The 17,547-nt window shown below is 37.5% G+C and overlaps 1 protein-coding gene across 1 annotated transcript; it reads left to right on the top strand.

Annotated features, from left to right (window-relative positions):
• LOC107596620 (histone-lysine N-methyltransferase ASH1L-like) lies at positions 1 to 17,208 on the top strand. Its single transcript, XM_016287379.1, has 13 exons — positions 1 to 3,323; positions 5,298 to 5,976; positions 6,101 to 6,195; positions 7,671 to 7,744; positions 8,206 to 8,251; positions 8,860 to 8,962; positions 9,112 to 9,214; positions 9,334 to 9,401; positions 9,564 to 9,769; positions 11,556 to 11,684; positions 11,782 to 11,836; positions 15,064 to 15,178; positions 17,072 to 17,208. The coding sequence occupies exons 1-13, from the start codon at positions 74 to 76 to the stop codon at positions 17,126 to 17,128; spliced, it is 4,980 nt and encodes a 1,659-aa protein (XP_016142865.1). The 5' UTR covers positions 1 to 73; the 3' UTR covers positions 17,129 to 17,208.
• Positions 17,209 to 17,547: the final 339 nt, after the last annotated feature.

Raw genomic sequence — 17,547 nt, 5'->3', positions numbered from 1 at the left:
CAGTCCACAAGACAGCACCCAAGTTTTAAATGCTCAAAAAAAAAAGGGTGAAGATCTCCCAACTGGAGAATCAATGACCTCCTCCCTCAGTTCACGTGGTTCAAATGATATGAATGCTCAGACATCTCAGCAGTACTCTTCCAATATTGAAAATGACAGTGAAAGCACATCACTTCCAATATCATGTAGTGAGAATTTAGTAAAGCAAGCTCCCTGCCCTCCAAAAAAAACTAGAATCAGAGAAAGTAATGTTTTCAAGGTTTTAAATGCAAAAGAGAAAGAAGATGGAGATTCTGCATGTTCCAAAAACATGAGTAACGCCATAACTAACAGTATGAGTAAGGAAAAGGGTTTATTGCATCAGCAAAGTCCCTCTATCAAGACAACATTACTCCTTACTGCTTCAGATAAATCTGCCGAATCAGCAACTCCTGAGAACAGCACTTGTACGCCAGAGTTACTGGACAGCAGAGGAAGGAATAAGAAGTATACTGAAAGTGAAGTTATAGATGACACCAGAAAGACGACTGTGGAACCTGCTCAAGCTGTTGCTGTCCAGCCAAAAGATGGCAGCAGGGTGGGGCATATCATTGACAAGAATAAGAAAAGATCTAAGCATAGTGCAAACCAGGACGAAGATGTGCTGTGCTCCTCTCAACCCCCTGGGTGTGCAGATTCTCAGTTTAACAGTTCCGTTCCAAGTGATGAGCCACCTTCACATCCCAAACAAAACATTGTGTCACAGAAGAAACAAAAAGCTGTTCAGATGACTAAGATGGAAAATCCGGGCGAGAAGATGGAGCTGTTGAATACTGCTAATGTTAGTTCCACAGCCTGTAAAAAGATTCCACAAAAATCAAACCTTAAAAAAATTCCTTCCATTAAGTCATCAAAGGCATTGTCAACACAGCAGGGTAAATCAAGACAAGTTGGACAACCTTCTAAATCTAAACAACTGCAAAATTCATCACCTAGATCAGAAACCTTTTCCTTTGAGCCCCCTCCTAAGAAAAGGGGTCGTCCAAAAATGGCCAGGTTGGAAGAGAATCCTCAGGAAAGTAAGTCTCAGAAGTCCTCTTCTAAATTCCCCATACTTGAATATGCAAATGTCCCTGATCCAGAGAATGGCCTGAAACTCCCAAAGCCAGCTCCCAAAACAATAGGTCAACCCAAATGTAACACCTCTGTCCAGAAAAAGAGATCTAAATCACTAGACTCAGCATCAGGGAAGAGGGGAGCTGTAGGAAAACTCAAACCCTCCTTGTCTAAAGCTAGAGATGCTCAGATCAGCCGCAAACGAAACAGGTTGATAATGAAGACAGTAATCACAAATATCAATAGGATGAGGGTGAAGAAGAAGGATAAGGTACTCACACAGTTCCTTTCAGGGCAAAGCCAAAGTAACAAATCAGATTTTGCTCAGAAAGACAATGAAGGTGATGCTGATTGTTCAGTTTCAGATGGAACACACTCTTTAACCTCACTTGTTACCTCTTTTGGGGGAAAACTTGGTCCACAAATTAATATCAGCAAACGTGGGACTATCTACATAGGAAAAAGGAGAGGTCGTAAACCTAAAGCTCAAAGAAAAACTTCTGATCAAGACTCTGAACAAGTTCTGGGTCAAAAGTCTCAGCAAGTCTTGACAGAGTCTTCTAATCAGTTGAACTCTTGGTCCACCTCTGGTGAACATAGTCATTCATTTGATGGCCAGTCTCCTTTGTGCAGCTCTCCCTATTCATTTAAACATATTGAGTCCCCTTCGCCCACTCTTAGTTCTTTCCGAAGAAAGCTTCATCTTGGCAACCGTGAATATGATCAACATTCTGCTCCAAATGTAACCAGTTCCCAAAAGGTTAAAGCAATGCACGAAGAGAAATCGAAACCTCCTTCCTCCTCGCAATCTGCACCACGCCCTTCAGCCACATCCCAGTTAGGCTCGGTAAGGATTCAAGACCGCAGAACTACACACCTTGGACGATCAGTATTGATGGAGAAAGAAAGACTCAAATACAAGTGCCATAGAAAAGGTCATAATTGCTTCAGCCATGATAAGATTAGGGGACATAAACACAAATGTAAGAAGAAGTATCTTCAACTCAGGGCTAAAAGGCAAGACCCAGCCTTCCTGGCAGAAATTGAGGAGTTAGTGGTCAGATTTAGTGAGATTCGTATTGTGCATCATATCTCATCACGAGGGTGTGGGGATGAAGCAAAATCTGGAAGGAAGAGTGGGAAAGGGAAAGCTCATCCTCACGTTCTTCAGTGTCTACCACAAAACCTTCATCATCCAACCATGTTTCAAATCAACTTCAGTGGTTACTACTCCCCTCAGTCAGAATATTCTCGTGACTCTCTGCATTATGTCGGAATGGCAGATTTTAAGAGGAACAATGGGTGTCCCTCTCAACCAGGTGAACATATTGTCACACATTGCCCGGTAGTGCACAAACTTGGCTTTCCACTGTCAGGAGGCAGTTGTTACCATCCACCATACAAAATGCCACTCTCTAACAATTCATTTGGTTTTGGACTTTATAGGGGATACCCTCCATCTGCAACTATATACCCTTCGTCGCCCTTTATACCCTCTTATGTGCACCCCTACTCCAAAAATCCCATTTTAAGCCCATCAAAGTTCCATAAAAAGAAGCACAAGTTTCTGAGACGTGACTCTCTACTATGTGGCGGGAAGCCACAGGGGACGTACGCTAATGTAACATCTCATTCCCCTAGTGACTGGTTCAGTAGAAATAGCTGGCAAAGAGAAGACAACAGAGAGCAGGCAAGAGATAAAAGGTTTGTGGATGATAGGCTTAGAGAAAGAGAAGGAATAGAGGGTTTACTAGGGCAAAGTAAGCTCAGAAAAGACCATTTCAGAAGGGGTACACCCTCAAATCCCCCCTGCTGTTCCTCAACACCCTCAAAACAAGCAGACAAACACAAATCTTCACCACTTTCTTATATAGGACCTTCACATCTGAGACCGGTATCAAAAGTTAGGTGGGCAGAGCATCAGCAGCCATGGAGGTGGAGAGAGAGCACTCAGGTAGAGCCTGGGAACAGGGTTTTAAACCAAGGAGCTGGGTCGAGGTACCAGGAGGATGATGATGAAGGTGATGAAGACCTACCATCACCTCCCCTAGCAGACAGAGCCATCCACCATCATTCTTTCCTGAGGAACCCCAATCTTGCTAGTAGCGCGTACAGTGGAATGACAGCTCAAAGGAGGATTGGTGAAGTTCAGTCTGCTTCAAGGAACTTAATGAGACCTGGAAGCTCATTGATGAACGATTGCTCAGCTGGAGGTATAAGAACATCAGGTGAGATGGCATGAGATTATATTTTGTTTGCATGTAACAAACAACTGCCACTGCTCAGGTGACATTCTACAGAAGATATTATATGTAAAGGGTACAATCTAAAAGTAATTTTCAATGTTTGGCATTGAAAGGTTAATTTAACATTCAGTATCCTTTTGTTCCTATTAACTAGGTGAGAAAATGCTTGTACAAATAATTACAGACTTTGAACAGTGAAACAAGACTGTTTTATGACAGGATTGAGAGTCTATGGTCTTATTGATCTCCCACTGTTTTACTAGTTGGGTACCAAAATGGAGCTTGATTTTGCTCTGCGTGTTGTTGGCTACACAGATTTTCCTTGGCAGGGAATGTGTTTAGAAGTCCACTGAGAGGTATATGGTCTCTCTTGTGTGTAAATATTGTTACGCATTAGCTGTACGCATTATGTGGTATTCTGGCATCAATGTTGCTATCATTATGTTCTTGTTTTGTCTTATGTACTCTTAGATAGTTTTAGATGGAGTGATGTGTGAGGGAACTGCACAACCTGTGTATGTATTTAATGTCTCTATGTATGTTATCGCATACTATCATGTAACTGTGGCTCACAGTAGCACCAGTGGAGAATGTGATTTATAGCCAAGTTGAATAGAATTTTATATTTGTTTATACCACAGATATTTGTATTTTGGCTCTTTGACATGAAACCAAGTGTGAATCAATGCTTAAGTCTTTTTCTCTGGAAACACACACCTTTAGAATCAAAACAAATGCATATTTGGCTAATTAGCATTGCTGAAAACATATGGTAAGAAATAAACACCAGCATGCAAGAACTTCTCACAGCAGGAAGACAGGGACATTTGGTGTTGCGTAGTGTGTGGTGTCTGCTTGCCTTTGTGCATGCAGCTTTTACTGTTTATTAAGTATACCTGCCCATCAGGGGCTCTTTCTCAGAGGAAGAGGCCGACACAAAAAAATTGTTAGAGAAAGTAGCGTTCATTTATCTAAAGCAACATTTTCCAACAGCCTTCAGAGTGCAACAGTCCTTGTTCACATCATTGAGGTGTTGTGACTGTGCAAAATACAGGCAAAATGTCCCATGAGGAAGCGATGCCTTCATGTCACTGTGATTGACTGATAACCTTGTGAATTGGATGATTCCTGCGGTGTGTGTGTGTGTGTGAGGCATACTAATATTTAAAAAAAATTTAACTATAAAGCATTGCTTCCAGCCAACTGTCATGTGAAACTCGTGTGAGAAGTGACGATTTACTTTACAATGTGTTGACATATACTGTGAACTCATAAATCGGTCTAATTCTATGAGAATAGGAAAGTCCATACCATAGCTATAATGTTAATGAGACAGAAGAATTATATTGTTAGAATCACTTTGAAAGATGATGAACGATAAAAACGTTGACAGCCACTCTGAATGCACCCAACTGTAAAGAGCGCTAGCATTTAAAGTGAATGATTCTTAAGGAATAAAAAATAAACAGTGTTAACATTGGTTGGCGTAGATGCAAATATAGTTATCATCATAGTTATCTTTATAGTGTGCATGGGCCTTTAGTCACTCACCATCTATAATTCAGTTTGACCAGGCACATATTACTTTTTTTTCCTGCACAGGAACTCCTTTCTATGTAAATGGCTCTCATAGATGTTACGTGCAAACTTCTGCCGGCTTTGAAGAGCCGAATCAGTGATGCTGTACAGTCCCTGTAAAATTTGCCAGATTGTAGTGTGCTGCACTCAGAACTTAGCACTCAAAACCAAGCCGAAATCCTAGGGAATTGCATCATGGAAGTTAAGTTCAGAACAGCTTTTTTGGTCATTTGGGTATTACCTGATTTGCATAATTCCTTTGGTGAAACTGGTTCTAAAACAACACAGACATTGTGTGCAAATTAAAGTCGCCATCAGTGGGTGCAGCTCATCCTTTTCTCCCAGGTGATTGCTCACATCTTTACCTTTCTGTTTCAGAGAGCTTCCAGCCTGGTGGTTCACTCTTCTCTGAGCACTTCTCTGCCAGTCCCTCTCTTAATGAACGTCAAGAGAGAGGAGGAAGAGAGAAAAGACCCAACACCAGCAAAACACACTTTCAGAGCAACGATATCAGGCTTTTTTCCTCGTGTACCACCTCCAAAATCAGCCTTTCTCATTTAAATTATTCAAAAAATACGACGCCGAACAAACGTAAACTGAAACATGTCAAAAAGCCTCTCAAGAAAAAGACTCCCAGAGGTCAAGAGGTCACAGGAAGTGAGGTGAAGAGAAGAGGACGAGGTCGACCAAGAAAAAACCCTGCACCGTGCTTCTCTCCACCTTTACCTGCTACACCTTTACATCATGAAGCCACAGAGTCTCCTGCGAACCGTAAAAAAGGGGAAAGAGATGACTACACAGTACTCAATGCAATTGAGTCCATGGCTCAACATGAGAAAAAGAAAAGAAGGAAAGAAAGAGATAAAACGAGGAGCGGTGGAGCGCAGGTAGATGAAGTAGAAGACACAGGTCTGAGCCAAGAGCCCTCACAGTCACACATCAACACATCCTCACCTTCCCAGGCTCCATCAGTGTCTGTAAACAGCCAATCAGAGAAGAGGTCTGAAAAGAAATATGAGTGGGCGGGGCTTTACTCTGATGTGTATAAAAGCGAGAAGTGAGTGAGCTCTTATATATTTATAAACAAGTATTAAGAATATTTGTTTAAATGCAGCCTTTATTTAGAGAGCTCTCGACAAAGAGCTTGACAAATCCTCTGTCTGTTTGTTTACTCTGCACAGCCCCACGAGTCTGTCCTCTCCAGTACACACAGACTGCCTTGACTATGATTCTGAAAAACATGAGCATGGTCTACTTCCTGCACCTATACACGTAGGTGAGTTTGTGTATGTGTGTGTGTTTATTGGGGTTATTTGGAGGTCACTATAAAAGTTGATCGGAAAGGGGAACAAATCATTTTTGTCAGTCAATAATGAGCTGGAATTAAGTCCAAACTTGATTTATATTGATTAAAAGGAATCTAGTGTGACTCATGGCTGTCATACAAGTGGCATTTGAAGTGGGAGGGGCCACTGGCAAACTCGTTATGATGTCATGGCATGGCAATGACTTTGCTAATGAATAATAAGTAAAAATAATAATAAGTAAATTGAGCTGACATTTCTAGATAACTTTACATTCAGGTTACCTAATTATTATTGAGCTAAGCCTTCATCATAGTACGATTAATCTAAACAATTTTAAAACAAATTATGATTAAAAAACAAAAATGGAAATGATCAAATTTGTCAGTTTTCAACACTGGTACTTTAGTATCAAATCACTATAATAGAATGATTTCTGAAGGATCGTGTGACACTAGAGTAATGGCTGCAGAAAATTCGACTTTGCCATCACAGAAAGGAATTACATTATAAAATATATTAAAAATATAAAAGTTATTTTATACGGAGTGTCTATTTACACTAAGTGCAAATAGCCCGCCTTTTTGGCAGAGGCTATTTACACTAACTCCGCCCACCAACGTGTGATTGGAGTAGTCAACACTACACAAGACATTTGACAAATATTAAGTCCAGTGGCGTAGATAGTAAAGCGTGTGCATTTTGATGTGATCGACCCGGGTTCGAATCTGCCTTTTGCTGAACTTTTTTTACTCCCTTTTCAAATGTCATATCACAATGGAAAGGAATTTTCAAAAATAATGACGAAAATAATCAAAAAGTTGAAAATAAAGCATCGGGTAGGGTTAGGGTAGGTGTAGGGAGGACTTTATAGTCCCAATAAGTGGCATCCATTTAATGATTAGAATTAAAATTATAATTTACACTCAATGCGTTATTATTGTGTACATTTTTATAATGTACAATACTGAGGTGTAGATTATTGCCACTATTTGCAATAAGTAGTATAAATAGCAGAAAATCCTGATATTTTAACATAGTGTTAATTGAATCTATAGCTATTTGCACTTAGTGTAAATAGCATATTGATAAAAATGCTGCTATTTTTATCAATATGCTATTTACACTTAGTGCAAATAGCCGCTGCCTTTTTTATGTTGTAATAATATTTCAAGGTCTTATTATTTTTACTGCATTTTTTATCAAATTAATACAGCCTGGGTGAGCATTAGAGACTTCTTTCAAAAACATTTTAAAAAATCATACAAACCCCCAACTTTTTAATTTGCAATCTTTCTATTTGCTAAGTTCAAGTGTGCAGATTTGTATGTCATAATTTATTGTGAACTTAATTTTTACACCTCTCAGAACAGTTTAAAATAGAGGGAGCGATAAAGACTGTAGTGACTGAATTTCAATACGTTCATAACTCATGTTTGTGTGACAGGAAAGTATCTGAGGCTGAAACGGATTGACTTTCAGTTGCCCTATGACATATATCGACTCTGTGCAAAGGAAAAGGTATTTTTAGATTACTTTAAAAAACATAAAGCATGTATGGTCTGTCATTATTTGTTGGCCCTCATGTCATTCCAAACCTTCATGTCTTTATTCTTCTATAGAAAAGGTGGAATTGTGTCAAACTTCCCTTTTCCTTAAATACACCTTAATTAGACAAAATCTAACTAAGTTATGATGTGCGATAACTTTGTCTAAGTCTAAATTATTTGCTGAAAATCCTTCAATGTAGGTCTTGAATTTCATTCACTATCCTGCACATTCAAAAATGATCTGTCACAATTGGTAACAAGACATGTGAGAACCAATGATCATTGGGTCAAGGGTCATTGGTTGTTAAAGGTTTTGAATGACAGTAGGATTAGTAAATGATGAAAATTTTTATTTTTAGCAAATTATCCCTTAAAATATTTCCATTCTGTCACTGTCATACAATAATTGTGACGATCTCTGTTCCAATACAGCGTCCTAAAAAGTCACGAAAGACCCCACGAAAGATGGCCCCATCCAGTGAGTAGACTTACCTGCTAATTTGTGTTAGCTGGTTTGTGTGTATTTGCATGTGTTTGTTTGTGTATGTAAGGCCTAATCAATTCTGTGGAATAAACTATCAATTTCACTCACACATTTAGTCTGTATGGATGCCCATTTGTGCCACATAAGAAAAAAAAACATGCTATGGTAAATTGTGATTGTCATAAAAAGGCAAAATCATGACATACTAAACCATAATTATGAGATACAAAGTTGAAATTATGAGATTAATAGTCATTATTATGACAAAAGTTATTAGCATTTTATCTCATAATTTTGGCGTAATATCTCATAAAGTTTACTTTTTTTCTCATAATGATTTTTTTATGTCATGATTTTCCAAAGCATGTTTTTTCTTATGTGACACAAATGGGCTTCCATACGTCTGGAACACTGCAAACACAATTAATCAATACAAACTGTAAAACTATTGAGCTGCCATTTGGCCAATCAAATTTGATTACTGGCACTGACTACTGTGTAATATTACATTTAAAATGGCTTTGTTCTCTGAAGTAAGTGTGTAGAAGCAGTTAATATTGTGTAAACATATTCTTCTTTGTCTCTTGCTCTGTCTCTTTGAGATGGATCTGTTGATGTAATGTCTCGCACTCAGACCGAAGACGGTTCCTGTGAACATCAGAAGCTCAGTGTGACACATGACTGCGTTTCTGACAGCCTTAATAGGTAAATAAACACACACATACACAAGCACATTCACCATCTATTGCTGAATTTAAAGTGGAGATGAATTCTCTCAGGCCCACTTGGTTTCAATTGTTCAGTCCGAACCACTGATTTTATCCTGTCCCATAACCTTTTTTTTTCTAACTTAGTAATGTCAGCCCTAGACCTAATACAGAAGAGATTGGAAAAGAAATTAGTGAAACAGACATTGAAAATAATCTTCCCAATCAACCTGACCCTCCCAAACAGCAGGTAAGAGGCATTTCTAGATGCAACCTCACTTCTAATTCCATTACAACATGCCTGAAAGGGACTGCATCATTTAAAGCGCATGGGCAATTTGGTCACTTTGCGAATGACTTTATTTCCAGGAGAACGGCAATGATGCTGAAAATATCCCCTCCCCTCTCCTGATGATGCCCTTGTCTTGTGAGGAGAGGCAAGAACACACATAAACACAGACAATAGCATTTCTACCCATTGCTTACGCTCGTTATGTTTTCTGATCATTTTATGCTCTTCTTTTACTTATATATTCATACTTTTCATTGTCTTATATTTCTTAAGTTTGTACTTTGATTTGCTCTTATTCCCCTGATAGGAGCTTCGTCTTGGAACATGGCATTTTTCTGGTGAGAAACTATGAGAAAATGAGAGACAGACAGGCATTGCTCCTGAGGGAGGAGGTGACAGAGCGAGAGGAAGAAAACAAAGAAGATAGAGGGAACAGCCAGAAGGGGGATCAGAAAGGGGATCTCGAAGACACCAGCACTAAGTCAGGTCCAGCAGTGTGTATAGCTGTAAAATGTGTGTTTGTGTGTTGTTCTTAGCTCTTAAGGGATAGATGACCTGAAAAAATATTTTTGTCAATATTTATGACCATTTTCAGGTTACTTTAACTCTTATTAATTGTGCAGGCTGCTGTGCCTTTAAGACTCTTCACATCTGCAATGACATACAGTGCTTTGCTGCCATTTTTACTCACAAACTGCGGGTTTTGTTGTCCAACATAGTTCCCTTGTGAAAAAGGAGTGTGAAGTACTTGATTATAATTTTAATTGTAGTTTATATGATATTACAATTGTTCTTAAAATTTAAAATTATTCTTAAAATGTACTAAATTGCAACGTCATCATTACAAATGTGCGATTACAAATATATTTGATTACATGACATACAAGAATAGAAATTACATGAAAGTTATTTTAGTTTATCATATGCATATTCACTTAGCAGTACACTTTAATCATATTTCAAAGACAGTAGAATCGTGAAATTACATATATACGTACTTAAGTCTTATATAAGTGGGCCAAAAAGCACTCTAAAGTTAAATTTAACACATGAAATACATTAAAACTAGAATACATTTGGTTACACTTTATTTTAAGGTGTTCTTGTTACAGTGTAATTATACATTTAAGTACTGAGTAATATTATTTAACTACATGTACTTTCATGTTACTTGCATGTAATTATGCATAATTTATTGTCATTATAATAGCAAGTACATGTAACATTTGTAACAAAGACACCTTAAAATAAAGTGTTACCATACAATTTCATTCAGTTGAAATCAACATGCAATTAAGTCTTAGAACATTGCATTCAGTTTGCACTTATTATAAAGTATATTCCTTTGAAGAATATTATTTCTGTAATAAGTAATCTTCAAGTAAAGAAGTGTACTTCTTTTTCACAAGGGTTCCCGTCATCTTTCAGTTACAGGTTCTGTGTGAAACATGCATTACATCAAGCTAATTTTGCTGAAATGTCCCACAAAAACGGTTAAGATCAGACTTCAGAGAACTTCTTAAAGTATTTAGAAGAGAAAAATAAGTATCCATCCATATTTTTTTCCTTAATATGGGCCAGGTTTCTGAATACCAAATAGATCAAACTTGGCATCATGTCCATATGTCTAAGGTGTTTCCCTGCCTGTGGTCCTAGATGCTTGCCAACATCGTTACGTATTCAAGTTGCAACAGAACAAAACTACCCATTTTAGCTTAATTTTTTGTTTTTATTCTGAATGTAGCATGGTTTAATATTATACATGTTTTTGGTTGAAGTGTGTTTGTTTGTCAGCAAGGCTTACTTTAACCTACCTGTATGTACTACACTAGTGCTACCAAGGTACATTTACATTAAGTGGGACAGTCTGTTTATAGCACTTTTTGTGACCTAAGGTGGTTTTTTGATGAAGAACATGGCATCAGCTATTCCTCCTCCTCTCCTCTCCATCCTTCACGCTCAGCGGGCTGTAGCTCTGGAGCAGCTCCCAAAACCACCTCAGTTCTATTTCCACTCAGCATTAGTCAAAAGGGCAGAAGAGGACATGTGGTTAACGGCTAGCGCAAGCTACCGTGTCCCGTTGAGTTCATGGAAAAAGTGTATTTAAGTGCATTCCGATTATTGCACATAAAATAAAGATGACAGACTATGACGGACTTCAGATTACAGTTCTTTACTGAATGTGCATTGAATAGTCTTTGAATTGACAGCTGCACGTTTTTCAAATGTGGCGTGTATCATGTACTTGTAATAAGACAATATTCGGTGTGTGTAAGAGGATGTGTTCTGCACATTGCAGACCAGTGCCTGGCTCACTCGAGCCCACAGTCTGAAAACAGAGAGGGAGACGAGGAGGGGAGAAGTGTACAGAGCAAAAACCTCACGCAAACACTCCAGGGGATCTATGACGTCATTGTCAGTCATAAGGGTACGTCTGTTGATTTTATTAATAGAGACGTGTCACAAAAGGCTCAGTGTGAAGACCTGCACAGCTGATCACTCTTTCTGTCATTTGTGTTTTTTAGGGTCATCTGGACAAACCCTCGCCGCTCCTCTGCTGAACCTGTGCTCCAGAAAGAGGTTTGTGCGGATGTGTGTGCGTGCTTTTCCACTCACCAGTGTTGTTTGCTCAGTGGCTCTCCTGCTGTTCTTTTCACAGTCTCCAGATGATTACTCAGAGAACCTGGGAGTTAAAACCTCTTGCCACTGACAGCTACAGTAGATTGCAGAATGTTCTTAAAGTGATGATGTGGTGATGATTATAATTAGGGATATCTGTTGTCTGTATTTTCTATTATTTAAATTGATTAATTAATGTTAATAGCACAAATGTAATCATTAACACATTTCCTGTCTGACATACTTTTTAATGTGTTTTTTTTTTGTTTAGTAAATACGTGTATTTTACTGAAAATGTATTGTTCAAATTAATGATAATAGAAAATACAGATATACTTCAATGGATCATAAAATATTTTGGACAGTACTTGTTGTTTGGAACTTTAAAGTCAACTTATTACACAGCAGGAAGTTATCTGTTTTTATTCAATGCCTGCCTCTGATTGGGGTCAATCATGACTTAGAATTGTAGAGTGGCACCTGCCATGGCTAGTTAAATTTAGGTGGCCAATTACCTGGACACGCCCCTGTCTTAAAGGAATAGTTCACTAAAAAAATGAAATTTCAGTCATTTGCCAGTTGGTGCCACCAAACACACAGATTAACCATGATTTGCTCCTTGGTATTACTTGTCAGAGGCAGATGATACTAATTGTTTAAAAGTTTATGGTCAATATGATTTTAATGTTTTGGAAAGAAGTCTCTTATGCTGACCAAGGCTGCATTTATTTGATCGATTTAACGGAATGTAATTTATTCTTATGATGGCAAAGCTGAATTTTCAGTGGCCATTACTCCATTCTTCAGACAAGTAAAGTGAGTTACGTAACTAATCAGATTAATTATTTTCAAGTTACTAGTAAAGTAACGCATTACTTTTAAATTTACAATGAAAAATCTGAGTGACTTTTCCAAATAAGTAACGCAAGTTACTTTTTCTTATTTATTTACTGACCCATCTCCTGTCCCCCGTGTTGAGAAAAACTGAGAGTGAGCTGCAGAAAAACTTCCTTCAGCCTGAAGCTTATTCATTTAACTTTTGGTGTAAAACAGCCTTTACAGTTACCAAAAATATAACTTTTAGGCTTTTGTTATTAAAAATACATAAGCAAACACAGCCCAGGTGACAAAAAGTAATGCAAAAATAACATAAGGTGACATGGTCGGTCCACTTAGCGAATACGACATCATAACTTGTGGAAACGTGATAATATGTTGTGGCCACGAGATATTAATTTGAGGGAACGTCATATTAACTCGTGGGAACATGATATGTCGTGGCCTCCAGATGCTATGTTGAGGGAACAACATATTTTTCACGTGGCCATGAGTTTAATGCGTAAACAAACCTGCGTGACCATAGCAACCCGGGATTATCAAAAATTGATAAAACATTTTTATTAACATTAAACATTTAATTTAATATTTGTATATTATTATTATTACATTAACTTATTAGGGCTATATTTTTATATTTATTGTTATATATGCTTATTTCCCCTTTCAATTTGTGTATCGCTTTACTTAGTTAACGTTTTGTATAATTATGCTACCATTTGCTATCCTACCATATATTTTGCAAATAAACGCCTGACAATTATGCCAATAAAGTTTTGACTTTATGATTGTATTTATGCCCATGTGTGATAATGAGCGTGTTGTGTTTTCATTTTCAATTCCTCAATGAAACACTATAGTAGCCCTATTTATAATTATGGTCTATTAATTCACCGAAATAAATTCAAATGTGTTAAATTTAAACTGCATTCCAGCAAAAATTCCAGTCAGCATAATCAAAGCTTTATTGGCATGTTGAGCATTTACAGTAGGCTATTTACAAAAGTATTCAAAACGTTAAGTAAAGAGATCGAAATGAAAGGGGAAAAATGAATATAAAAAAAAATAAAAATATAACCAATAATAATAGGTTAATAATAATATACAAATATTACGGGAAAAAGACGATCAGTTAATGGACTTACAAGACTGTAGGATGGATAAAAATGTTTTCTTGTAGGCCTATTTACAAAAGGAGTTTGGTCCCATCAGGCTAACGTGACAGTCACGACTCATGCAGCTGTAAGGTTTTCTTATTCTTTTGTTTTTACTCGCGATCTTTACAACATGCATTACATTACGTATTTCATGGCACACTCGTTTTATGCGTATTTGGCGCCACCTATTGTTGTGGGTGTATTATTGACATGTCAAAGTCTAGACCCTGAATATAAGACGACCATGTTTTTTCAGATGTATTTCCAAGAAAAAAACATTGTCTTATATTCGGGTCAATACGGTAACAACTTTATTCCACATTTTCGTCTCTACTGTGTCACTTGTGGACGCGTGTTCACGACAGTGTCATGACGCGAGCGTGTGGCGGTGCTGACCCAGATCCGGCGTGATGACTATATTTTTGTTTTCTTTGCACAAAAAAGTATTCTCGTAGCTTCGTAACTTTACAGTTGAACCACTGATGTCACACAGACTATTTTGTCGATCATCTTGGTACTTTTCTGGACCTTGAACGTGGTAGTTACCTTGTTGTCTATGGGAGGGTCAGAGAACCCTCAGATTTCATCAAAAATATCTTAAATTGTGTTCCGAAAATGAACGAAGGTCTTACGGGTTTGGAACAACACGAGGGTGAGTAATTAATGACAGAATTTTCATTTTTGGGTGAACAAACCCTTTAATGAATCCATCTCTGATAATCCCGGGTTGCTATGGTCACGCAGGTTTGTTTACACACTAAACTCCGTGGCCACGAGAAAAATGTCGTTCCCCTTAACATAAGAAGTTGTGGCCACGAGAAATGGATCTATGGATCCATAAGGATGTCGTTACATCGACAAAATGATCTTGTGGCCACGACATAATATCACGTTCCCACGAGTTAATATGACGTTCCCTCAAATTTATATCTCGTGGCCACGACATAATATCACGTTCCCACAAGTTAATATGACGTTCCCTCAAATTTATATCTCGTGGCCACGACATAATATCACGTTCCCACGATGTCAGCTCGCGGGCACCGTAGTATTGTACAAGATAAGTCACCAACATTTTAGTCAGTACACTAGAATATAGATGCCTCAAAGCTACTGGACATGGATTAAAATCACAAAACTTTTTTATATTTGTTGGGGGAAAGACAATGAATTTGTCTGTGTTTTCTCTTCCAGATCAGGCTCGGCTCCTGTCGATCTCAGTACGCTGCTGAGGCAGCTCCTCTCAGGCCACTATGAGAGTCTGGACAGCTTTCATTCAGACATGCTGAAGGTGTTCCACTGCGCCGAGGTCAGTTTCAGAGGGTTCATGGACTCACACTGTTTGATGTTGTTCTGCACCTGTCATGAGCTTTTGAGCTGTCTGGGTCATACCTCAGACTGACCATCAAACAATATTCACAAAAGAATGGAATAGATTTTTTTTATTGCTGCACATCCAGAGTATTTCCCTGTAATGTTACCATAGAACAGCACCCTGAATTTATTACAGAGACGGTCCCTCTGGAGCAGCCTGAGGTTCAGTGTTTTGCTCGAGGGCACAATGGTAATGTCCCATGTCTCGCTTCTTGAGGAGAAACCTTTCAGAGCCCAAATATAATATCTGCCTCAGCAAAATGTATAAAATGCACTGTTAATATTTGTTGCTTATCATATATATTTGATCTCTTATCAGAAATACTACGGTTGTGAGTCGTCGGTGGGTCGTAACGTGAGGCAGCTGAGGGAAGTGTACCACAGTGCTCATCAGGAGGCCTTAACTCAGAACGGCAGTTTCCTGTGAGTGACAGAAAACCACATCAGTGACCTCTATCAGGGTGTTGCTGTGACCAAACCCAGAGACATGATGGGCCTTCCAGAAGGCAGATAACGCTCTCCGATACCAAAGACCTGCTGTATGTTGCACTCACAGATGCACTGCACAGGTAAAAGGTTTGCCATTTATACACAACTGTGCTGTGAAAAAATGAATACATTTAGAAAAATCAATTCAGTTATAAACATCACTGTTAGGGATGCACAATATGGTGGTACCTTATTGTTGATTACTTGATATTAGAGTTGAAGTAACAGTCATATCAGATATATGGTCCATTAGTGGATATTTAATTGTGAATGCTCATTTTCTGTATTTTTACTTTTAGATTACATTTGTTGTCATTTAATGTTCAATTATACTTGATTTTTAAAAACACTTATAATTTAATAACACTAAATGAATATAGTTTTTTATGCTGTACATTATTTTGTTATACCTAAATTCACTTGTAGCATTTAAAACAATTGATTTTAGTTCTTAATATTTTATTTTACTTTGTAATTATAAAAACAAAACACTATCATTCATTTAGATTCAAATAGTATAGAATTTTAATGATAGCCATTTATCCGTTATTATTATTTATTTTTAAATATTTTATTTTTAATTAATTTACCAGTATAAAAATAAAGCATTATCTTTGAATTTATTTGGATTTAAATAATAGAATAGAATTTTAATGTAAACCATTTAACAGTTATTGGTTACTTTCCATTAGCCATGAATTCATTTTTTATCTTTTATTTAGAATTAATTTAGAATTATAAAAAATAAACACATTATTTTTCATTTATTTAGATTTAAATAGTACTGAATTTTCATGTTAGCAATTATTGACCATAACATGAATATAATTATTAGATTATCATATTGACCAGAATTTAATTATCAGCATATGTTTCAATTATATTACATTATATTATATTTAAATCAACTATATACCATTACTGCAATAAATCATTTTAATCAATATTTTTAAAAACTTAATTAGTCTTATATTCCAGTAAAAATATCTAAACATTCTTAAAACAAGACATATTTACAAGAAAGGCTTGTTTTCAAAGTATATTTTTTTGAATTGGCTTTCCTATTGGCCTTTATTTTCTTTCTTTCTTATTTTAATCATGAACCTCACTAACTTTGTTAGCATCAGTGGAATCTTTCCTTTGTTCATTCAAGGCTAACCAAAGCATTTGCTTTTGGAAATGTAACACAAGCCAGTAGTTTCCGAGTGTAAAGCACAAACTGTAAAAGCTTTAAGGCCTTTGCATGGATCAAAGACTATTATTTCCTCTGTTCTTTATTATTATGTGCTGGTAAGGTGCTCTCACTTTTACTATGTCTCCTCTTCTTTGTCCTCTGTAGGTTAAAACAGCACTCCTGGAAATGCCATTTGTGAGCATGGACACGGCTGATGCTTGACAACATGATTAGTTGAAAGCAGCTCAGCCTTTCTTTCTCTCAGGGAAAAGAAAGTCAAGTGAGGGAACATGAGATATAATGCCAGGTTCAGACTACATGATATTTTTGTTGGTCACGATAGTCACTGTGTCAGATTACACGATTTTGACTCTGTGTATGAAAGAGCTTCGGTGCTGCTATCGGTCAACGTCACCAATGTGACAGAACTCATCGTGGATGACGAAAAAAAAAAGAAACATGCTAGTCTTTCTGTCGTGATGTCGTGAAGCATCGCAGACGCGGAATCGGTTGTCGTCCGCTATGACACACTACACGTGCTGAAACGATGGAATCTTGCATCTTGACGCCCATTGTCGTTTACGAATCCCCACGACACCGTACGTCAAGCAAATCGTGGCAAAATCGGGTTAAAATCGTGT

This window comes from Sinocyclocheilus grahami, unplaced genomic scaffold (assembly GCF_001515645.1).
Source record: "Sinocyclocheilus grahami isolate Dianchi unplaced genomic scaffold, SAMN03320097.WGS_v1.1 scaffold222.1, whole genome shotgun sequence".
Taxonomy (NCBI): Eukaryota; Metazoa; Chordata; class Actinopteri; order Cypriniformes; family Cyprinidae; genus Sinocyclocheilus; species Sinocyclocheilus grahami.
The sequence above is the reverse complement of the archived record's forward strand: the minus strand, read 5'-3'. Positions and strand labels throughout refer to the sequence as shown.

What these genes read in the sequence shown, in the direction of transcription:
- LOC107596620 (XM_016287379.1), top strand. Translation starts at nt 74, where the DNA reads ATGACCTCCTCCCTCAGTTCACGTGGTTCAAATGATATGAATGCTCAG. An exon ending in TGGAGGTATAAGAACATCAG is followed by an intron (nt 3,324 to 5,297) that starts GTGAGATGGCAT and finishes TTTCTGTTTCAG; the next exon opens with AGAGCTTCCAGCCTGGTGGT. An exon ending in ACGAAAGATGGCCCCATCCA is followed by an intron (nt 8,252 to 8,859) that starts GTGAGTAGACTT and finishes TGTCTCTTTGAG; the next exon opens with ATGGATCTGTTGATGTAATG.